General features: G+C 33.4%; 5 protein-coding genes across 8 annotated transcripts in view; 2 read left to right on the forward strand and 3 right to left on the reverse strand.

Moving 5' to 3' along the window:
- Positions 1-875, forward strand: part of LOC112090431 (protein N-lysine methyltransferase METTL21A-like) — a 1,403-nt gene extending 528 nt beyond the window's left edge. The window contains exon 1 of the mRNA XM_024161724.1: positions 1-875. This exon is cut by the window's left edge and continues 528 nt beyond it. Coding sequence (XP_024017492.1) covers positions 1-512 — 512 coding nt within the window. The 3' untranslated portion in view covers positions 513-875.
- Positions 876-1,454: 579 nt separating this feature from the next.
- On the reverse strand, positions 1,455-3,003 carry LOC21395789 (uncharacterized protein At3g28850). Its single transcript, XM_010092179.2, has one exon. It carries the CDS (start codon positions 2,926-2,928, stop codon positions 1,759-1,761), a length of 1,170 nt encoding a protein of 389 aa, XP_010090481.1. The 5' UTR covers positions 2,929-3,003; the 3' UTR covers positions 1,455-1,758.
- Positions 3,004-4,218: 1,215 nt separating this feature from the next.
- Positions 4,219-6,030, reverse strand: LOC21395790 (upstream activation factor subunit spp27). 4 transcript variants are annotated; one of them, XM_010092180.2, is made up of 3 exons: positions 5,932-6,030; positions 5,280-5,480; positions 4,219-4,557 (listed from the first exon to the last, which is right to left on the reverse strand). In XM_010092180.2, exons 2-3 carry the CDS (start codon positions 5,451-5,453, stop codon positions 4,429-4,431), a joined length of 303 nt encoding a protein of 100 aa, XP_010090482.1. In that variant the 5' UTR covers positions 5,454-5,480; positions 5,932-6,030; the 3' UTR covers positions 4,219-4,428. The 4 variants fall into 4 exon arrangements, with proteins under 4 accessions (XP_010090482.1, XP_024017501.1, XP_024017500.1 ...); XM_024161733.1 differs by having other exon boundaries at positions 5,280-5,494; XM_024161732.1 differs by lacking the exon at positions 5,932-6,030 and adding an exon at positions 5,607-5,908.
- A 1,785-nt stretch (positions 6,031-7,815) lies between these two features.
- On the forward strand, positions 7,816-12,343 carry LOC21395791 (cucumber peeling cupredoxin). The gene is made up of 3 exons (XM_010092181.2): positions 7,816-8,017; positions 8,476-8,867; positions 12,275-12,343. Exons 1-3 carry the CDS (start codon positions 7,816-7,818, stop codon positions 12,341-12,343), a joined length of 663 nt encoding a protein of 220 aa, XP_010090483.2.
- A 6,938-nt stretch (positions 12,344-19,281) lies between these two features.
- LOC21395792 (RING-H2 finger protein ATL70) lies at positions 19,282-20,373 on the reverse strand. The gene has a single exon (XM_010092182.2). It carries the CDS (start codon positions 20,173-20,175, stop codon positions 19,627-19,629), a length of 549 nt encoding a protein of 182 aa, XP_010090484.1. The 5' UTR covers positions 20,176-20,373; the 3' UTR covers positions 19,282-19,626.
- Between the last annotated feature and the right edge of the window lie 3,567 nt (positions 20,374-23,940).

The raw sequence follows: 23,940 nt of genomic DNA on the forward strand, positions 1-23,940 counted from the left end.
TCAAAATCCTTGGGCTTGGCTCGGGAACTGGCCTCGTTGGGATCGCCGCGGCTGTCGTGCTTGGCGCTAATGTCACCGTGACGGACCTCCCACACGTCATACCCAACCTAGAATTCAACGCCGAAGCGAACTCCAAGGCGTTGACCGCTAGCGGCGGGAACGTCGTCGTTTCGGCGCTGAGGTGGGGAGAGGAGGCTGACGTGGAGGTGATTGGGCCGGAGTTTGACCTTGTTCTGGCGTCAGATGTAGTGTACCACGATCATCTCTACGAACCTCTACTCCGGACTCTGTACTCGCTTTTGAGTGGTCGGGAAACGACGTCGTTTGTGATGGCTCACCTCAGAAGGTGGAAGAAGGATTCGGCTTTCTTTAAGAAGGCAAGGAAGGCTTTCAACGTGGAGGTTTTGCACGAGGACACTCCTAGTGAAGGGTCCAGAATTGGGGTCGTCGTTTACCGTTTTTGTGGGAAGCAAATTCGGAAGTTGGGTTTGGCTAAAGCGGAAAATGCTTGATTTTGGTTCTGAAGAAAAGGGGGAAAAGATTTTGTTTTGGTTCAGATTATTGTTAACAGTGCAATGTTTGGCTGATCACTTCACTCTTTGAAGGTAGTCCTTTGGTTCTTTCACTTTTCGTTATTGATCATTCGTGGCGCTTCTATGTTACCCTTCCCTAGAATCGTTTACGGCTTAGTAGTGAGGAGAAGCACATGATCCTGGATTGATTTTTTTTCCGGTGTTGCTTTCTGTTGTAGAAAAAATTTGGGAAAGCGTCATGTTCTATGTTTTTTTTTTTTTTAAATTGTTGTCAGCTTTATTGAATATATTGTGATCGAATTGGAACAGTTGTTATTTAAGTTTCCTATTTAATTGTACAAGCCACTGTTGTTTATTGTTAACCTACATTAAAGTATCAATGGAGTTTGAAATCATGCTGTTTTAAGTTGTGATGGGTTCTAGAATTTTAAATATTGAGCAGAAAATTCCACGCAATCTTCTATTTACAGTTAGATTCCACATCAATCTCACACCATTCAATGGTAGAATATACCGCCGATGGTGGTGGCATAGCCAAATTGCTCTGTAGCTCTCTCTGTCATCTGTGAGAGGTTCGATTTTTTGCATCCACACTTTTAGTGCTGCGGAATAGTGAGGTTGTGTATTTGATGTACATTGATTTCTGGGAATTGTTGACAAGACCCTAAACTGATATCCTTTCCATCCCTCAATCGATTCTGAAAGTGATTCTAGACAGGGCGTGAGAACATCATTCATTCCGTTTCTATTCAGGGAAAAGGGGAAGAATGTGACTAAAATGGAAATGTTTTGACTTCGAAAGGTACAAGGAGTAAGAGAACTAAGAAATTTTTTTGCTCTGCCATGACAAAGAATAGAAGGTCCCAAGTTTTAAAATGGCGATTGAATTTGTTTTGCTTGTTTTACCCCCAATTCTCTGGAAAGTTTTTGTCATTTTTTTATTTATTTGCTGAAACAGAATGAGTATAAAGGAAACTCTCTAAGTTGTTACATTTAGATCCCATTTTGCACTGCCAACACATTTTCATGCAGTGAAATGAAAACAGCCTAAACAACCTTCAATTTATTTGCTCACTTTTGAGTTCTACAAATTAGAACTTCGACCCACAAAACCGGTATACATGTTACATACAGCATCAAAAGGCAAAAAGAATTAAGAATATTGACAACAAATTTTTTTTTTAAAAAGGGATAGGCAAGGAAATGGAATAGTAAACCAACTATTTCAGCAGCATATAGGGCATATAATCAAACCATTCTCATTACAAATAGAACAATTATTGCACTGCCCATTTTCAGCAACAACCTTGTGGCTGCCATTGCAGTTGAAACAAAGCACAAACCTCATTCCTGCACAACCTTCACAAGGGCCATTAGACCTATCAATTGGGACAGTTTTGAATAGTGGTCTAAGCCTCCCTTGCTCATGCAGCCCCAAAACTTCCTCTGCCCCACCAATGTATCTCCCTCTTATGAAAAGCTTTGGAGGAACTGCTTTGCCATCCAAAATAGTCCTCAACTCTTCCCGAAACTCCGAGTGCATCGACACGTCTCTCTCGAAATACGCCACCCGAAAGCTCTCAAGAAGAAACCGGACGCTGTTGCACCCCTCGAATGTTTTCCGAATCCCCCGTAGCGTCGTCGTGTAGAGAATCACCGAGTCCGCTCCCCCGGGTGGACACTTCTCGTCGAATTGCAACAACGGATCTTCTTCTTGCTCGATTTCTACCCGGGGAGCTTTCGAAGGCGGCTCTTGCTCTTCCTCTTCTTCTTCATCGTCTTCTTCTTCTTCTTCAACAATATTTTCGAATAATTTCTCATTCTCAATTTTCATTCGCCTCTCTGCTTCACTCATTTTCATATGATCCATCACAGCCTGCTTAAACGCGTCGAGCAGATTCGGATCAAATAGACTGTAGGAGTTCAAATCCGGCCGACGAAAAGACGACACATCCATCTCCGATAAAGGGGCTTGTCCGCGGTTTTCAGGCTCCGGTGCCAACAACTCCGAAGCTTCCGAAATTCTTCTCAATGAAATCTCCTGATTAGGCTTCAAAAAACGCATTGGCGGGCCGATGTTTTCCTTGTCGTCGGTGTCCTCATCCATTTCCATATCTTCTTCTTCATCTTCTTCAAGGTCCTTCATTAGCTCAGCCACATCGATCACTTCAGGTTCTTGCTCCGTTAAACAACTCTGGTTGATTTTCTTCCTCTGCTCTGGTTCTTCACAACGCAAAATTTTGTTTTGAATTTGAAAATCAGAATTCTCGGGACAAGAGTCTGGATAATACCCATCTGAGGCACTCACCTGAAGAACTCGATCTTGAATCTTCAGATACCCAACTGTTCCGATTGACTTCATTTTCTTCAGTAACTTTCCCTTCATCCCCTTCATTTTCTCGAGAAAATTTGAACTGGGCAACAGAGATTCTGAGATGAAAATGCCCTTTTTCTCAGCTGAAGACTGATTGAACCTTTTTTTTTTTTTTTTTTTTTCTTTCCTTTTTCCAATGCGCGTTGTCCAAACTTTGGTTTCAACGGCTAGAAAGTTGTTGGAGCCATTTTAAAATTTCCAAGGCGCTTTGTGGGGGCAGAAGAGGAATCCTATGAGATGCGAATCAGGATAATATTTGGGACCGATTTTAAGAGGGTGCCACGTGGTCAAAGTAAAGAAACTTTGCAGATGTACTGACACGTGTAAGGCGTAGAGGATGTGTGAAATAATCATGTGGAGCAAGTAGCACGATATTATAATTGCAAAATTTAGCAGCTCTCAGCCTCAGACAACGAAGGGATTGTAGGTAACGGTCATAATTGAAGGGAGTAGATTGGCCTACTACTCCTGTCTACTTTGACTATAGTTAGTACTTTTCTTTTCGACTTACCATCTTTTTTCTTTTCTTTATTGAGCGAACTTTTTAAATAAAAAAAAAAGTTTTATTTTTTCTTTCCTTAAAGTCATTGTGATAGAGGATTATTATTCATGAATATTCCTATTCCGCCATGCTGCAAAATTTGAAAATGTAACTACATCATGAAATATTCATAAGGGGTATAATGCTATTATATATCTTAATTAAAAAAAATATATTCCTCGCATTTTGGATGTTATTAAAACTAAACATCCAAGTTAAATTCGTTAAGCTTGTTCGTGTTCCAAGTGAAAAATTAATTTTGAGCGCTTACTTGACAACTTACGCTACCTTTTCCTATCTTGTAAGTACACCGATAATCAAATATTAATTGACCAATTTAACCATACGGCTTAACTTACAAATATACTATTTTAGGATTTTCTGTTTCATTTTTTTTTTTTTAACATAATGCCTAATTCATATTGCTAATTTGGACCTATTTGAGACTTGCACAATATTGCATAAATCGATTAGTGTTGGTATTTTGTAGACATTCCCGTGATACTACTTAAATATAAGTAACCTTTGCTACTGAGATTACAATAGTCTCTTCAAATTTCTGTATGTACTCTTAAGGATGTACATTAGTTTAAAAAAGGCAGGAAAATATTTCTATTACTTTCCTAGTATAAGCTAAGCCTAAGGTATGAAGACTGTTAGGAAGATTCACTTTCTTTTTTTTTTCTTTTCCCTTCTTTTGGAATGATCATGCAACTTTTAATTGTTTCCTAGTATAAGCTAAGCCTAAGGTATGAAGACTGTTAGGAAGATTCACTTTTTTTTTTCTTTTCCCTTCTTTTGGAATGATCATGCAACTTTTAATTCCTTGATGAAACAAGAATACATTCTTTGAAAATTACAATGGTGATAGAAACAAAGCAATTACTTGTCACATGATTTGTATATCAAGAGAAATAATTTAATCTGAAGATGCTCTTTGCCGAAGAGTTCGCCTCGACGGGAAAAAGGCAAGTAGCGATTTAGATTGGTTTCTTGGGGAAATGAAGCTTAACCAATGCTGGAAGTTCAGCTAACTCAACCTGAGGCTTGCCCAGCAAAATACTCCTCAACTTTCCGTCACAGTTGATCACATTATTGTTGTTTGGATCCTAGAAAGAGGGGAAAAAAGAAAAAGCTCAGCTGGATGCCTTTGTAGAAGAAAGATCAAGATTTTGATGCATTAGATATTGAAAAGGCAGCAAGAAACTGATGATGGTATTGAGCAAAGCAACCGTGAGTAGTATGGATCGTCGTAACAGAGACGTTGTAACAAACAGATGTTCACATTTTAATGTAGATGCCATCTAAGTGAACTAGTCAACATTTTTAACAGAAGATCATATATGCAAGAGAAATGTGTAGACGCAACATGCGAGTTCACGGGTCCCACACGTGGACCCTACAGAAACCAATGGTCCAGACTGTGCACTCGGGAGTGCATTCAGCATTGCTCCTGTAATAAAATCCCCTCTCCCATTTTAACCTAAAACACTCAACAACATCTAAGTAAGAACCAAGAACCATATTTCAAAATTCCAGATCTCAAAGATCAATCGGTTTCTAGTTATATCATACATAACAGGTCACACTCTGCGGAAAAGGTGTAGAACATGGCCGCAAAAACATTACTCATTGCGTTGTTGTAATATCATAAACTCCAAGAAAATCAAAAATCTCTAATTAAAACTAAGGAGCCCTGTAACATGGAAGAAGGAAGGACAAGAGTTTATGTAAAAACTAGTGCACGAACATTTCTTTATTTCCAAGATTGAAGCAATGACATAAAGGATACTCACAAAACACATAAAAATAAAGTGGACAGTAGTATAACCTGAAGTTTGTTCTCCTTGATATATGACCAGACATGCATGAAACACCCAAGACGAGAAGTCTGAGACTGACCCATAAACTCTCTCAACGGCGTGGGAAGATTAACAAGGTCAATCAAATTGGCCAGCTTCTTAGGGTTATCCATGACAGCCTGCTTCATTCGCGGCGGCAGCATTTTCTCAAGCGTGGCTGTGGTTTCTTTCTGAGACTCAAAACCTGAAAAGTGTTACTTAAACCTTTTTCTTCTCAATTCTTGAGGCAAAGTAAAAAAAGAAAAAACTTCCTCCAACTGTGAATATAGTTGCAGAATAATACTATAATCTCATACCATTAATTTACTTGACCCAATGGCATCTTCTAGAACAGAACTCAAACATTGGTTTCTATCACTGAATAGCTTTGGACACAACTTCTAAACGACCCAGTACTTAAAACGGAATTTAAACAGATAATAAGTTGTCATTTTCTGTTTGGTAGCTATGGAAACCCGTCAAAAACAGAATTTCAAACCAAATAGTCTCAGAGTAATTTAATCGAACATGTGGCGTGCAACAGTCCAGACCCTAAACAACAGGAAAATACTTCAAGCTTAAACCGTAGGGATTTTGGTTTAATATTTACGTAAATGAAAAATTATAGCAAAAAAAAAATACCGTAGTAAATTCAGGTGCGAAAATCCGCTGTTTCAGCGTCTGAATTTGTATATTCAGAAGGAGAACGAGAGAGGGCTCTCGAACTTTGACAAATGACAACTTGAGTCATAATAAATGTTTGCGTTGATTGGAGTCCCTGAACTTTATAAGCTTTTGCACTTTCTACTCTCCATTTTTACGGGTTTTCAATAATGTCCTCATTTGATAATGTGCGCAACGGGAATCCATGTGCAAAGCACGTGAGTTTGATTTTTGGTAGATTTTTTTAAAGGAAAATCAGCAATTTTCATTTATGTACCAAAGGAATTAAAAAATAATAATAATAAAAGAATGATAGCCCCTAAAATTTTTTACCTTATAAATTAAAGTAGTCTTTTTAACTTCAAAAAAGTACTGGACAATTTTTTTGGCATTGATACATCTTAAACAAGTTTTGAGAACATGAATTGCAAAGTTTCAAAGATTAATTATAAAAATTCCCCCTGAGTTATGTCTCTCATAATATTTTACCTATTATTCTTAAAACGTAACATCCGTTCTCCGTGAATAATAAAACGGTAATAAAAATGCCCCAGCCGTTAAGAAATTTAACAATTTTTGACACGTGTAATATAAATAACAGTTGTTAAATAATTTAGAGCCAATTACTATTTTAACTACGCTCCCTAATTTTTAGTCTAATTTGCATACAAATACCCTCTTAGAATACATGAGTCTAAATTTCTATCTCATACTTTTGGTTAATATCTTTCTAGTCAAATAACTATATTAGTCTAAAAAGTATTAATTAAGAGTAAGAGGTAAAATTAAGACACATACACTCTTATCGTGAGATTAGATTTGATAATCAAATTAACCAATGGATGCACAATGCATTAAATCGGACCACCGCAAAGGATTTGAGAGGATAAATTTAGTAATTATCGTGAGATTGGATTTGATAATCAAATCAACCAATGGATGCACAATGCATTAAATCGGACCACCGCAAAGGATTTGAGGAATGGCCGAATAGCACATCGCTCCCACATAATTCTAGCCGTTGCACATAACCAAAGGGAATGACTAGTATCTACCACGCCATCACTACTATGCCGGCAGCTCGTCGGTCGATATCTCCGCCCTATCTCTTCCGTGCGAAGTGAACTTTGGCCGGAAGTGCATGTCATGAAATGCACAACACCTTGCTAGCTATCGAAATTCCAGTATATATATATATATATATATATATATAACAAGACTTATAGTAGATAGCCAAATCTTTCATTAGTCCACATGGAAAATTTATATAAAGTGGAGTAGCTCTTTATAAGCCACCACACTGCGGTGAGTGCGTTGATAAAGTGCCCATAAGCGACTCACTTGTTGCTCATTTCCTTTAGGGGAAGTGCCAATTCTCTATCTAAGAGCTTAACTTTGTACCATAGAATGAATACTAAGCATCATGATTTTTTTTTTTTTTTTTTTTTTTTTTTTTTTGCTTTTGAGAATATCTTTATGATTTTGTTTGGTAATATATAACAATATTAATATGATACATGATAGATAACGTAAATACGCAATTACCATTCCCCAAATAATATTTCATTCACTATATGCATTAACACCTTGAATCACGTATTAGTTAATAAACGTACGTTAGGCTCATACACTTTTCTTTCCAATTGCATTTCTTTCATTTGCTATACAATTACTCATCAATATATATATATATATATATATATATTTTTTCTTTGTATTAAACCGCGTACGTTAGCCTTATACAATGCTATTTTGACGGAATTTCTAGTACTTTCTTCATTACCTTTCTGCTTAACGCTCTGAAACGGGGGAAAAAAAAAAAAGAAAAAAAAAATCCAGTAATCTCTCGCCCTAACTCATCCAATGGATTTGCACAAAAACAATGTCGTTGCGATTGCTCCGGTGTTGATCATGGTCGTAGCGGTGGTCGTTCCATCGTTCGGTTGCTCATCGTCTTCCGGACTGCAATACTCAGTGGGAGACTCGCTATGGACCATCCCGCCATTCCCAGAGTACTTCTCCAACTGGTCTTCTTCCCATTTCTTCAAGATCGGCGACTCTCTCGGTAATATTAATTCCTTCCTATTCCATCCAATATTCTGCGTAACATAGGCTTAGACATGATCATAGTGAAAACAACATTTGTTGGACGTTTGGAAATTTATATATATATATATGTAAATTTTTAAGTTTTTAGGCAATGATTTGTCTCCGTATAAATTTCAAATATATATGCATATATAGCCAAATTTTAGTAATGGGAACCTAAACCCTTAAAAGTTATTATAAGGTAAGCTAATTACTTTAGCAATTCTGATAACATTAAAGCATTCAACATTGCTAATATATATTCTTCAAATGACACGTTGAATTTTTAATTCTTAAGTAATAAGGTTGCTAACATGTCTAAATGTGATCCAAAACTAATTAGCAATATTAATATGAGAGAAAATATTCTTCAAGTAATATTATTTGTTGGTTAAAACATAGTTCATTTCTTCATTTCCTTCAAATTGCATGCAGTTTTCGACTTCGAAACAGGCCGTTATGATGTGATACAAGTGTCGAGCCAAGATTACGAGAGCTGCAACTCTCTGAACCCCTCGAAGATCTTCTATGGCGGTCCCACCATTATTCAGCTACATGAGCGAGGCGTCTTCTACTTCATCTGTAATTTCTCCAACTACTGCGATCTCGGCCAAAAGATTGCCATCACGGTCCACGATTGTCGCGAAGTCTATCCGCCGTCACCGTCGCCGTCGCCTTCTCCAGCCTCAACAATTACGCCTCCATCTTTGCCCCCATATAAAGATGGATCTGAAGAACCTCCTGTGCCGGTTCCAAGTCTTGCTCCTTCAAACGTCCGCGATTCGTCGGAGAATCACCCTCCGGCTAAGAAGTCTACGGCGGCGAGGGTAAAGAGAGGTTGTCTTGGATTTTACTGTTCTATTGAATTTTTCCTCTCTAGCTTGGCTTTTGGTATTTTTTTGATAGTATTCTTTTGATTTTTTTTTTTATTTAATTTGTTAGGAGGATTGTGAGAATTATATATATAATGTCATGGTGTCCCACTTCAATCTTTCTAAATTGGATTTAAATGTCTTTTTATGGATCAAACTATATAGAGAATTAGAATAACGAATTTGATGGTTTTTCTTTTCTTTTCTCTTCTCTTCTTTTTCTTTTCCTTTATAAGTATACCTGTTCAATCATTTCTCATTTATTAAGCCTCAGTTTTTTAAAGCTACAAAGTGATGGAGATATAAGGATTGGAATTGGTTCTAATATTTGCGTTTGATTTTAGTTTATGCTTTTCTGATATAATAATCCAAATTGATTTATGTTTATCTTATATCATTAATAGATTATGATTAGGTCTTCACTATGTATAAAAAGCTTAATAATTGTAATTTCAATTTAATGGATGATTGGTTAATGAATATTGATTTTCTAATCATTTATCCTCTTAAGTTCTTGTTCTAGTACTCTCTCCCAGGGTTCTATTTCTCTTCTTTGGGTTTTTTCTTTATATCTAAATTCTGCTTCTTCTAATTGGTGTTTAGTGGGCATGTGAATTGTCTTCAATTTATGTTCTGAGTCTAAGGTTATCAAGTCCCAAGAAACACAATTAAAATGCCCTATATCACAAAGCTATCATTTAGATTTGCAAAATATATTTTAATTTCATTCCCGTGTATATATTGGAGACAACAAAATGGAACGAAAAAACAAAATACCCTTAAAATAGTTTGTGAAAAAGGTACCATAAATCAAAACACTAAGGGCTTGTTCTTTTGTAAATATTTTTTAGTTAAGTTTTTGAGTTGAGTTTGAGTTGAGTTTGAATTATAACTTGAGTTGAAGTTGTAATTTGAGTTTGCGTTTGATTGTGTACATTTGAGTTGTGGTTTGAGATAAGAATCTTTTTGAGTTTGTGTTTGAGTAAGTCAAAACTGGAATTTGTATTTAGATAGTATTTTAATAAAAAACTCAATGCTGATGAAAAATTTTAATAGGGTATATGGGTCTAGTTTTATTCGTCTTTTCGTTGTCAACGCATAGAAAAAAAATCATCTCAATCAGAATTAAAACGAAAAAGTTATAGCATTTTTAAGAATAGAAAAAATAATGTTCATTAACTTGAGTTCGAGTTTCTGAACTCAAGTTGAAGGGAAAACTTGAACTCGAGTTTTAGTCCCAAACTCGAGTTCAAACTCGAGTTTAAACTTGAGTTCAAACTTAAAAGAACATGAACTCGAATAAAGTTATAACTCGAGTTGCTTTTTTTGAGTTTTTCACTCAAAAATATAGTTGCCGAACATGCCCTAACTTTTTGGAAGATTTGTTCTAGTATCCACCCCTGCAGGTGGGGGCAGCCGCCTCCGGCCAAAGGTGGCCCTCTCTTCGTTTTTCCCCAATCATTTTTTTTTTTATAACTTTTTTCCCTTATTTCTAATTATGACATTTATATGAAATTTTTTAAAACGTTTCAATCATATATCTAAAGATTTTTACTTTTCAGTATCACATATTTTAAACATAAATGCTAAAAGAAATCAATAATCAGAGAAATTATTATTTCAGCTCACAATTTTATGGATTGTAGACCTTAAAAAGTGATTTAAACTAATTAGAACCTTGATTCATTCGGATTAAAAATATATATATTTACAAATAATGATTATACTATTTTTTTTAGTTTAAAATTTTGATTTTACTCCCCTTCCTCTTAAATAAAAAAGGAAAAAAAAATTCTAGCTCCACCACTTGTGCCTACAACATGCCACCGAAGAGACACCTGGCACAATTGATACAACAAGCATTCGAGCATTGAAGCTACTTCGAATTGGAGGGCGAATCCTTTCAAGTATAGAGGTAATTATGTAGTCATAATTAAAATATTTGAGGATTATCCTTATATTAATTTTTTGAATTGTTATTTGGATTATCTTTGGTAATTTACATTTTAGGATTAATATGATGCGATTATAAATTTAGGCTTAGATTTGGTTTATTTGTTTTTCGTTTTGACTCCTAGAAATAAAGGACACATTAATTTAAGTTATTTCAATATTTTTTTTTAGAGGGAAGTTATTTCAATAGTTTGATTAATAAAATTACTATTGAAAAGTTTTTACTCTAAATATTTGGAATGCAAATCATTTAAGTTTTGTATCTATTCCTTTTTTTTTTTTTTTGGCATTCATGAATAAATCAATAGGCTGATAGATATTTTATAATCCGTTGTTTTGAGTGAATCAATGAATTAGATTTGAATAGATCATATCATGTCAGAAGGTTTATGGGGCCTTGAATGTTTATGTTGTCAGAATGAGGTTAGATATCAATTTCCTTAAAATTATTGGTTGCACTTCTCATGACTTTAACCCGTTCACTTCACTGATTTGAGTTTGTAATTCGAGTTGAGATGTGATTTTATATGAGAGTCTTTTACTGTAGCAAAAAAGTTAGACGTGACTGTTTCTGAGAGCTTTTTACTGTAGCAAAACTCGAATTCTAAAGTCGAATCGGCGAAATGAACGGAGATATAAACTACGTTTTCTTGTATATATTGATTTTCTCAGGGCCGTATAAACTCCTTTATCTAGACAGTCGATTTTTTTTTTTTGATATAAACTACGTTTTCTTGTATATATTGATTTTCTCAGGGCTGTATAAACTCCTTTATCTAGACAGTCGATTTTTTTTTTTTATCAACTTATATTGGGTAACATTTTATCAGGTCTCTGCCGCGAATAATTTTTAATTTTTTAGTAAATTTATATCTTTTATATCACGTTTAATAGTGGGAAAAGATTTATTTTCAATAATTTATAATATCATGCTTTTTGAACGATGAACTTTCTTTTCATCATATCTCATTCATATCATGTGACATCAAAAGAAAGATAATTTTACACGGAAAGATAAACTGGAGGACCGAATTTCATTCAAATAATTAGATGGAATCTTCTTCAATGTTATTAAAAAAATTTAAAAAAAATTAAAAAAAAAAACTTAGGAAATTAGTTATGTCTTACTTTGTTTCTCATGTGAAGTAAAAAAATAAAAAAATAAAAAAACTTAGGAAATTAGTTATGTCTTACTTTGTTTCTCATGTGAAGTTTACTTACCAAGTAAAAGAGGCATAAGTATCAAAACTGACCCACGCCAGTATAATTTTTATTCTACTATTTACTGAACCGAAATAAGGTAACTTATTCCCCAAAAATGGGGAGCATTTTTTTTTTCCCCCTATTATCTTGGTATTAGATCTAGTCATCTGGTTTCATCTTAAGTAATTTTGATAATTACTTTACAGCTATCCAGAGCCAAAGGTGAAGAGTATCCTGTGGGGGAACCAATACATTTTAAGGAAAAAAACAAGTAATCAGTATTTTTGCTGTTGACAGATATATAATAAAAAAAATGTTATTAATTTTGCAAATCGGGAATACGTGATAGTGCAAGTGAAGCCATTAATAGGATGCTTTAAATACCAAATAGTTTCCATTAAAAAAACCTAATAATTTTAAAACGTGATTCTAATTTTTTTTTTTTTTTGGTGTAATTATGCCACATGACAAAATTTCATATCTTAATTTGAAATTTAACAAAATTTTCATTAAATATAGCAAAAATGACATAATCATTATTATAATGATGCCACATTTTATACTATGTGATAATATAGCTATTATTCTAATGATATCAAAATTTTACAGTTTTTGTAATGTTTTAAAAATTTTGCTATACTTAAACTCTACCATTGAAATTTTGCTAGATGCGTGAAGAGCCCAAAATTTTTCCCTTCTAATCTATACAAACAAGACGTCATGTTATCATATATAACTCATATAGAGTGCGGTTTTAGTGGTTGTTATAATATTTATCAATCAATGAGTATTATTATTTTAATCTTATAATATTGATCCGACGATTATAATAAATTCCATAGTTAATTAAAAAAATGTGTGGCGAATTAATGAGATTTGATTTTTATCATGTCGCATCATCAAATTTTATTTTTGATGGACAATCATCGATGAAAACACAATCATTATAAATTGAGGTCATCCAACTAATATACTATGTGTATATATGAAGACATTAGGGTTTTAAGATTCTCATGACAATTAATGAAATTAAATTTTTATCACGCCATATTATTAAATTTATATATTTAATAGACATTCACTTATAAAAATATAACTATTAAAAACTCATCCATATATATAAGTAAAATTAATGTCCAAGGACATTGAAGCAGCTAGTCCAATTTTTGTGAGTGTTTTTTTTTTTTCTTTTTTAACTTCTTCCCCGTATGACATGCATGCTTAATTTCACTAGTTTAGTAATTTGATTGACTGATCCTGCCGTTGTATACTAGGAAAGACCTTTTGGTTTTTTGGTATGATTTTTGTCACTAATTAATATATCAAGAGACAAGAGCTATTTAATTATGTAGTACTCCAAGCATAATGCGATATAGTTTCTACATGAACAAAGGGCTCGCGAAAGAAGTAATAATAGTTTTTTTTTATTTAATTTATCACGGTTGATTAAAACAAACAGGTCGTAAAACTAAATGGCATACTTTATTATTATTGGTAACGCTGAATGTCGACTGTCGATATACTATTTTATTTGCGTGTTATATATTGAACTAAAATTGCTCGGATTAATTTGTCTTAAACATGATCGTTTTTAAAAAAGATCAAATTTTCAACCATTTTCAGAGTGCACCGTTTTTAAAATAAAAAAAAATGCAATCAAAAGATCAAATTGCACAACACATAACAATGAATGTTCAACCATTTTATGTACAGGCTATGGAATACTTCATATACATATACATATATATATATATATAGGTATCTAAATCACAACATCCTCTTCAGAATGCAATTCTAACCCTTGCACCGCATTAGGAGGAGGAGGTGTTATCCGAGCCACAGGAATTGACACCGAAACCGGGACCGGCGAGTTTCGACATATCGGACAAGTGGGATTCAGCCGGAGCCATTTATTGATGCACTTCTCATGGAAAAAGATGAGCACAATCCGGCAACAACATGAGCATATCCATTTCCTTGTAGTCAGCCAAGCATATTGAGCAGCTAGAAGCAGTTGATGAGCTTCCATATTGGAGCTTAATTTCGGAGTAGAGACGCTTCGGATAAGTGCCAAGTGTCACTTCATCAAGGGCACACTGATTTCCGGCCGCGGCCACAGCTGCGGCGTATATACCGCTTTGCTCGGCCGGGTTTGCGGGACGCACTTGGGTGGTGCAACGGTAGGAACCGATGCTTTGATTGTGTATCCTCCCCAAAAGGCTCGAACCCCATTTCTATGCTTTTAATGTTCTTCTTTTTCCTCTTACCTCCCCAAAAGGCTCGAACCCCATTTCTATGGCAGCTTCTTTGATTGCGTGTCCAGATCCAAGAAGAGGTACAAGTGATAAAAATAAAGCAAATATAGTATAAAGAAGGCCAACAATTTCATGTTCGTCGAGAAGGCAATAAACCTTCTCTGTCCAAAAACGTTTGAAAGCATGGTATCTTGCTTAGATGAGACTTTTCCCCCCATCCCTGGTAATACTTTTTAAGTCCAACGAATCAAATAGGCATAAACATTCAGATTCAATGAGGAACAGAGCAAAAACATGAAAAAGGAAACAAAACACAAATCTTGAACGAATCAGCTCTAATTAGAAATTCTTAGATTTATGGTCGTTTAACCTCATGCCTAGATCCCCATCCAATCACTGTCGCGTGAGCAGCTTAGCACCTGTCGTCATCGTGAGCGAAGACTTATCGTCGCCTTCCTTCACTGTCACATGAACAGACCAGCCCCCTCACTCCTACCTCCATCACCACACCTTCCTCAACGCCGCCACTTCCACTAATGGGTCCGAGATCATTGTTGAGAGTGAGTATGGGTTATCGATAGGAAGGTAGAGCGTCGAACAACCATGGATTTTGTTTTTCGTGTGTTATTAATTTTCTGGTTTTGTTTGAGGAGTTTTTAGGATCCGTTTAGTTCGCTGATACGACTTTTTAATTGGAGTTGAGATGTAACCTTATGTGAGAGCTTTTTATTATAGTCAAAAAGTTAGATGTGACTATTTCTTATAGCTTTTTACTGTAATAAAACTCGAATCGGTGAAGTGAACGGAGCCTTAGAGCTTTCATTTGATTAAAAAAACAATCTTTGAGTCTGTGTTTGGAGCAAGGATTCGTGTCATGGTTCGTGGCTCGCTATAGTATTTTCTCTCAAAAAATACACATAAATTGAAAATAATTCTGAATCATGATTCTAAACTCATGAACTAAACGTCCACTAATTTATTCTGGGTTTTATTAAATTTTTTTATTTAATACCTCTTTTATTCATAATACCATCTATTAGCCTTTAATATCAATTTATTAAATAAAAAAACCTTTAAACTCATGCCACATCATCAATTCTATTTACATTATAAACGGAAGTGAAATTTTAACATGTTTTCTATATATCAAGAGTGTTTTGAATTGTTTTGAAAAGTGAGGGGCACTTTAATATAAGATACATAATTTAAGAGCAGTAATGAAAATAATCTTAAATAGAAATTGTAAGGGAAGCAAGAGTTATAAGCAACAAGATTACCTTCACGAAAAATATAGAAAGTGAATAAGATAATCTATCCTATCTATTTAATTGAGAATCAGTTGTTCTAGAGGCGTTTCGTTGCCTTTTTTTCTTTTTCTTTTTTAGCTTTTTTTTTAATTTTTCTTTTTCTCTTTTCTCTTTTCTTATTGCATCCCAAGGGACTACTCGACTCTTAAAAAAAAAAAAGGGGTTGTTCTTCTGTAATAAAACTCAGAAAAATTTTGAACTCAAATTATAATTTTATTTAAGTTTATATTCTTTTGTAAAATTTGAGTTTGAACTCGAGTTTATGGCTAAATTCAAGTTCAAGTTTCTCCTTCAACTAAAGTTCATGAACTCGAACTCAAGTTAATAAATAATATTTTTTTATATTCTTAAAAATGTCATAATTTTTTCGTTTTAATTCTGATTGAAATGATTTTTTTTTCTACAACGAAAAGATGAATAAAACCCCACCCACATACCCTATTAAAATTTTTCATTACCATTGAATTTTTATTAAAATACTATCTAAATACAAATTTAAGTTTTGACCCATCCAAACACAAACTCAAATAAATTCTCAATTCAAATCATAACTCAAATGTGCACGTCTAAACACAAACTCAAGTTATAACTTCAACTCAAATTATAACTCAAATTCAATGAGATCATCACTCAAGTCACCATAACTCAAAAATGTAAAATAACAACTCCAACAACTCTATACTAAGCACATTGGGTGGCATTAATCAAACCACAGAAAGTCCCTAATATTGAAACGACTAGCAAATTCAATAGTGGTGATGAATATATACCACAAAACATCCTATGGAACCCAGAGAGCCATTCGTCACCCTATCCGTGTTGACTTTAATCTGCCCCTGAAATAGGAGTTCTACCTCAATAATTTAAAGGGCTGTAATCATTCTGGTGGACTTTGCAAATAAATATTATTATGTAAATACATGCATTCATACATACATATAAAGGCTTGCTGACACGTTAACAAAAAATTAAAAAAAAAAAAAAAAAAAAAAAAAAAAAAAAAAAAAACTTTTATACCTACGTGTCTCTAAGGTATCGTAGAAGGAGTTATACAGGCTTACTAATAGATAATAGATTACAGATTACATATTTAATGGCTTTTTTACGTACTAACCAATTTAGTGGAAGTCATCTATATGTTTTTGCTGAGTATGTTAAATGTTATGTGCTCTTAAAGTTTAAAAAAAAAATAATAATAATAAAAATAATAAAAAAAAAAAAACTGATTAGTAACGCATTGAATTGGGCCTAGCTCTACACTTCTCAGCCCTCAGGCGCGCGCTTTATCAAATGAACATATATATATCTATAATAAAAAGTTAAAAATATTATACATAAATTAACTAACTGGGTCCCTACTGCCACGTATTATTATATCCCAAACTAAGCTGTTAACTTATTAATTTAATTAATCCATTCTTACAATATATATTCTTACAACCAAATCTTAAAATTTTTTTAGTGTATTATTATGCGGAATTTTCGTCTTAGCTGGCATCCTGCCATGCATCGACATTATTAATAAATATATGTCTCGTTCATTTTACCGATTCGAGTTTTGTTACAGTAAAAAGCTCTCAGAAACAGTCACATCTAACTTTTTATTACAGTAAAAAACTCTCACATAAAATTACATTTCAACTTGAATTAAAAATTCGAATCAGCGAACTAAACAGGCCCATAGTCTTAGCATATTGTAACGTTGGTTACAAAAATTTGGTTCAATCTAGTGGCTTTTGACTTTGAAACGCAAGCTGAGTGTTTTCTGATCAGCTGTTAACTATTTAGAGCATTTCCAACGGTGAACACTAAAATGGCGTAACTTTCACATCAAAATGACGTAATTTCACTTTAAACAATAAATTTATCCACAACTTATACACATCATTTTTAACGCTAAAAAGAATATTCCATATACATTTCCTTTTTAAATTAAGAAAACAAAAAGAATAAGGCATCTTTTATTTCATCGATTTAAGTTTTCAATTTTAATTTTATTACAGTTAAAAACTCTCATAAAAAGTGACATTAACTTTTTCTGTTACAGTAAAAGGCCTCGTTCAGTTCACGGATTCGAGTTTTCAATTTGAGTTGAGATGTAATTTTATGTGAGAGAATTTCACTGTAGCAGAAAAAGTTAGATATGACTTTTTGTGAGAGCTTTTAACTGTAGCAAAATTAAAATTAAAAACTCAAATTGATGAAATGAACGAGGCCAAAAATTCTCATATAAAATCACATCTCAATTCAAATTAAAAACTCAAATCAACGAAATGAACTAAACAAGGTATAAAAATAAAAACCGATGTTAAATTTGGTGTTGAATGAACAGTGGAAACGCAAATATGGGTTTCCACTATTCATCCCACTTGTTTCACAGCAAATTGCCGTTAAAATATGGCGTTCGGTTTAGCACTTCTCCAGCACCATGTCTACTTTTCCGCGCCAATGTGGCATCGGTTGGAGACTTGGAGCTGGAAAGCTTCTTTTTTATCAATTACTTGTTTCCATGTCTGTCTTTCTTGTTTATTATGAAGAGTCTGGTTTGTGGACAGTTTTTTTTTTTTTTTTTTTTTTTTTTTTTTTTTTTTTTTTTTTTCGTTTGTAGTTTTTACCTAGTCAATCACTTTTTTTTTTTTTTTTGATAAAATCAATCGCAAAATCTTTGCTTTAAAGACACCCAAAAATAAATATTCTGTTGTTCAAAATCATTAATCTAGTCAATATCAGCTAAACTTTTAAGACCATCATAATCTCATCATCATCATCATCATAATCATCATTACTAATTATTATAAATATCTTTATGTCTATATATGTCTACATGTATACAATTAGTGGACAATATTACTTGAATAGAAAGGTCTCTAATCAGAATGAACGTTACACAAATTTGATTACAATAATATAATTTAACGAAATACTATTATGATTTTTTTTTTCTTTTTTAGCTTTTCGGTCCATATATACGAGATTACACTATAAAAAACAAAATGATAATATTAATAATTTCCCTGTCCATATTAAGGTTTCTTTTTTCACAAACGGGTTGTGTGTGTGTGTGTGTGTGTATATATATATATATATTATTTCGCTGTACAGCTAAATATATATAGAGCAGATTCTCAAAAAAAAAATGTATATATATATAGAGAGAGAGAGAGAGAGCAGGGGGGCACTGGGAAGAAAATTTTCGGCAACTTGGTCGGTGTTCAACAATTGCGGTTGGTGCCCGTATCCATCACGTTTTCAGTTTTCCCATTTCATTCTACAATTAAACTCTACGAAACTTAAAACCTTTGACCAGTATATATATATATATATAATAGAACACACAAAAAAATTACATAATATTCACCATTATTTTCCCCCTAATATCGCTAGCAAGATATCTTAACTCTTCATTAATTAGTTATTAAATATCTATCAGACCAAGCAGAAATTCAACGTCCTTTCGAACCCTAATTATAAAATAATCAGCCGGCAAAAAAAAAAAAAGAAGCAAAACAATATATATAATAATCAAAGTACTTGTCAATTTAGAAACATTCATGACCCGTAGGGTAATTTTGGCACCTAAAACTTAACTAGAAAGAAAACTCATTTAATATTACAAAGATCTCAACACCAACAAATAGAAGGGGGAAAAAATGCTAAAGCAAGCAGAAATTAGACGTCCTTTTGAAATATCCTAATAAAAACAGAATAAATGGCCGGGAAAAAGAGAAAAAAGCAAAACAAAAAAAAAAAATGTGATCATGAAAATTTGTCAACTAAAGACATTAAGGTAATTTTGACACCCAAAACTTTGTTGTTGTTTTTTTTTTGCTTGTATTTTCGCACCCAAAACTTGATTAGGGAGAAAAGTCATTCAATATTTACAAAGAACTGCAACAACAACAAAAATGTAAACCTCAAATTCATATGAAAACCTGTACTCAAATTCTACAAAAAGATCACTCCAAACTCAAACCGATATCCCTTTTGCCTTAACTCTCACCGTGCCGCCGTAGCCGTAGCCGCAGGCGCCGCCGCCGCCAACGGAGCGACTTCGGCCAAAGGAGTGGTCAACGGCGTCGGAATAGGAGAGCTCCGGCAGATAGGGCACGTCGGGTGCTGCCGGAGCCACAAATCGACGCAGTTGATATGGAAGATATGGCCGCAGTCCGGCAACAACCGGAGCTCATCGGAGTCTGCATAATCGGCGAGGCATATCGAGCAGCTGCTGGAAGCTGATCCTGCGCGGTTATTATCCCTCAAGTGGAGCTTCGCCTGGGCGTACAGAAGCTTCGGGAAGCTTCTGAGGACGTCGTCGTTTAGTCCTCGAGGCTGTCCGGAGATCGCCGGGTCGCCGTCGACGGTGATCATCACGACGGAGGCGGGTCTAGTGGACTGTTCGAAGTTTAAGCGAGCGCGGGTGCAGAAGTAGGAGATTAGGGTCATGATGATGACGAGGGTGAGGACGCCGATGGAGATGCCGATGCCGTATCGGAATCCGCCGAGGCTTGGTGAGCTCTCGTCGCCGGAGCTCATGGGGTTGTTCATGATGTCATGGCATGTTGTTTTCTCTTCTTTTATATTTTGGGTTTTCTTTTACTTTTTATTTTTTAATTTTTTTGGTGAAATGTTTTGGTTGGTGGGAGTTTATAGAATTGATTAAAAATGGATTTCTTTTAGTGAAGAGAGAGATGGGGAGACGAGTTTTATGCCTTTTTCTATTTGTTGGATGTTGATATGTTTTGTTACGAGCTTTTCTATACTTTCTTTGTTTTTTATTTATTTATTTAGTTATTATTATTATTATTTTGCTATTTTTTTCGATTGATGTTTTATCTGTGATTAATTACCATCTTAGTAAACCTTCATTAATTAGTTTTGTCCGTTCTCTAGACTTTAAGGTTTTTACTTTCTGATTCTATTGCCCAAAGTGGTATTAGTGCTAGATAATAGATGCTACTTGGATGACTTACTATTGTAGGAAACCTACCTAATATTGTATGTTTTCAACTTTCAAGGTATTACTCTAGAAATTTTGCAAAATCCGATTCCAAATTAAAGTGACCCTCAAAAAGAAAATAAAACTAATATTATAGATTTTAATTATTAAAAAAAACAATTTTTGATCTTTAGGTATTTCAATTTGATCTTTTAGGGTATGTTTTTTTTAAGGGTTCCGCATAGTTCAAATCATAATTCTTATTTCTATTACAGTGTTTTTTTCTTACAAAAAATTTCAATTTTAAATTTTAAAATCATGAACTATGATTTGAACATATGAACCAAATAGACTCGTAGATTGAATAGTATTGCAAAATCCACTCCTATCTCGTTAGTCATGCTCATGTCCAAACGTAGGGGAGTTTTCAAAAATCCCATTAATTAAAAAAAAAAAAAGTAAGGTGAAAGAGTGAATTAAAATTTTACATAGAAATATTTACCATATTCCGAACACCAAACATTCAAATGTTATTAAAAATATACTAACTAGCCTAAACCTCCAGCTAGTGAATTTATTCACCATGTCAATAGCTGTACTTTTTTTTTCCCAGCTGGTAGTTTGAGCATAAATGTAAGAAACGTCCTTGAGCCTAAGGGTAAGAAGGACATCTCATCTTGAAAATTTTTCAGCTATTTACTTTTAGCAAGAGTTTAAGGCCCATTCATTTCACCGATTTGAGTTTAAAATTCAAATTTTGTTACAGTAAAAAGTTCTCATAAGCACTCACATCTAACTTTTTTCTACAGTAAAAAGCTCTCACATAAAATCACATCTCAATTCGAATTAAAAACTCAAATCAGCTAATTAAACGGGCTCTAAAAATACATCGTCGCCCAATTCCAGCCAAACCTCATTTGAAGATGCATAAATAATTGTAATATTTATTTCAAATCAAATTAATGATCAAGTTGAAATACTTGAAATGAAGATCAAATTTTCATAATAGAACAAGTGGATTCCTAACAGTGTTACTATTGATGCCAACAGTACACACTAGCAAAAAAATATATCTTCTAATATGAAACTCATATTAGATGGAGGCCTTATTCACCCAAAAAAAAAAAAAAAAAAAAAACACTCATATTACATGGGATTAATTTTTTATTAGTTTGTGATGTTCAATGAAACTTTTAAGTTTTTTTTTTCAATTAAGTAAAACTATATTTTCGCATTAACTATGTACATTTTCTATATTAAAAATCAAAACTAAATGAAATAATAATTTATTTTCATTTTAAATAAGTTTGACTTTTAGCTATAGGGCTAAGCTACTTGAGGAAGAAAAAGTTGCACGGTGACATATTTTTTTGAACATTTTTCCATGTAGCAATATGAGCGATTTTTTTTTTCTTTTTTTTTCCCAAACTAAACTATATGACCAATTGTAAATTCTAACTAATGGAACTGAGTCTCCTGTTCTAAGTTTTTTTTTTTTTTTTGCTGAATAAAATAAAAGTTTAAGTAGTTAGCTTTTGTTCAATATGCCAGCGAATTTTGCAAAGTATCCTTCTTTGAATATTCTTTCCATTAAAGAAAATTGAATAACAAAACAATAATACTTAAAACAATTTATACTTTCTCATGTTTTGTTTCCTTGAATATAATTTCTCTTGTTTAGATTCCGTTTATTTTACCGATTCGAGTTTTAATACAGTAAAAAATTCTTAAAAATTGTTATATTTAACTTTTTTACTATAATAAAAAAATTTTATATAAAATCACATCTTAACTCAAATTAAAAATTTAAATTAACGAATTAAACCGGCTCTTAATTTATGCATTCATCTTTGAATTTTTTTTTTTTGGTTGACTTTTGTAGCCATCCTGAAAAAGTGTGCCGCCCTGATCATGATGATCCAGAACATGCCATTAGACTCAAACACCTTGTCGTCTTTTTTCCCCCAACTCCAGCGCCTTATCCATTACGTGAAAACACTCTTTTTGCGACCGAAGTGTTTGCTAATCAAATAAGGGAATTTTTTAGCAAGAATATTGACAATTTTTTATTTTTTAACTGTTATATTTATATAAAAAATTTATTTATTCTGTATAATTTTTTAATTTCATGTGATTTTAATAAAATTTAACAGTTAAAAATTACTAATACTACGTATAAAAAGGTCTGCCGAAAAAAGTCCGATCAAATAAATATTCCCATAAAATATTGTCGCAAAATTTGTGCGACCAATTTTTTTTATCGTATAAGGTTTTAATTCCCTATGATATTGAATTGCCACAATATTTATCCACCATGTGTTTTTTGAGATTTTAAACACACGTGACATCATGTCTTATATGTTGCTTGAAATGTTTCACATGACATTTGCTGATCATTTATTAATATGTTGTTTATTTACTATATATTTTCAGTTAATGTATGTCGATCAACCCACTTTTTCATTGTTTTACTTTGTTCATTCGCAACCTTAATATAGTTCGTATTACCGAAAAGCATAATTAGGTTTGTACATTTGGAGGAATGCCCGTCTAAACATGTAACATTCGAAGTTTTCATTATATTTTTGAATTTGTTATATTGGCTCTTATTGTTAATTGTTGTATTATAATTTTTTTTTTTTTTACGCAAAAGGAGCATATTTTGGGGAATTTGAGGAAATTATATAACAATTTAGATATTTATTGAAACTATACATACTTTGAACCCTCAATTTTTGAAATGCTTGAGCCTCTACTACTCAAAATTTTTGCAAATAGTCCCCTAGGTGATTTTTCATCTTTTTCCCTCCTTGAATCACTTGGAAGTCGGAAAACCCTTGATAAAACAATTTGAATCCTACCACTTTCTTAGAAAAAATAAAATAAATACCCCTCAGGCAAAACAAGAGAACCCTTTTCTTCTTATTCTTCATTATTTTTTCACTCTTTTGTTCTTCTTTCTCTCTTTTCTTCCTTCCCCTTTTACGCCCTTTCGGTGAGTACTCCCTCCCCCTTTCTCGAACCCAAATCTCTCTTTTCCTTGCATGCATGTCACTGGACCTCCACCCCAATCTCCACCGGTAAAATTCGTGGTTGGTTTGGTGGACGAAAATTTGAGAAGAAAAGTGAATATTGAAATAACGATTTCCTAAGGAAATAGGTCTCCAGGCATCAATAGGAACCAAATTTCTTAAAGACGTTTTCTAAATTCTGTAAAATTATTCTAGAGAGACACTTCAATAAATCTTGAATTTAGCTGCAAATCACTTCTGAAGTTTTATGTGAAAATTTTGTAACTAAAAGAATTAGCTACAAATCACAGAGAAGATCGACAAACGAACGTTGACGTGTACCATTAAAGATTAATGATGGGA

Source organism: Morus notabilis, unplaced genomic scaffold, assembly GCF_000414095.1.
Source record: "Morus notabilis unplaced genomic scaffold, ASM41409v2 Scaffold818, whole genome shotgun sequence".
In the NCBI taxonomy this organism is placed as follows: domain Eukaryota; kingdom Viridiplantae; phylum Streptophyta; class Magnoliopsida; order Rosales; family Moraceae; genus Morus; species Morus notabilis.

What these genes read in the sequence shown, in the direction of transcription:
- LOC21395789 (XM_010092179.2), bottom strand. Translation starts at nt 2,928, where the DNA reads ATGAAGGGGATGAAGGGAAAGTTACTGAAGAAAATGAAGTCAATCGGA.
- LOC21395790 (XM_024161732.1), bottom strand. An exon ending in TCAAGGAGAACAAACTTCAG is followed by an intron (nt 4,558 to 5,279) that starts GTTATACTACTG and finishes CCCTCTTTCTAG; the next exon opens with GATCCAAACAACAATAATGT.
- LOC21395791 (XM_010092181.2), top strand. Translation starts at nt 7,816, where the DNA reads ATGGATTTGCACAAAAACAATGTCGTTGCGATTGCTCCGGTGTTGATC. An exon ending in CAAGATCGGCGACTCTCTCG is followed by an intron (nt 8,018 to 8,475) that starts GTAATATTAATT and finishes AATTGCATGCAG; the next exon opens with TTTTCGACTTCGAAACAGGC. An exon ending in AGAAGTCTACGGCGGCGAGG is followed by an intron (nt 8,868 to 12,274) that starts GTAAAGAGAGGT and finishes ATTACTTTACAG; the next exon opens with CTATCCAGAGCCAAAGGTGA.
- LOC21395792 (XM_010092182.2), bottom strand. Translation starts at nt 20,175, where the DNA reads ATGAACAACCCCATGAGCTCCGGCGACGAGAGCTCACCAAGCCTCGGC.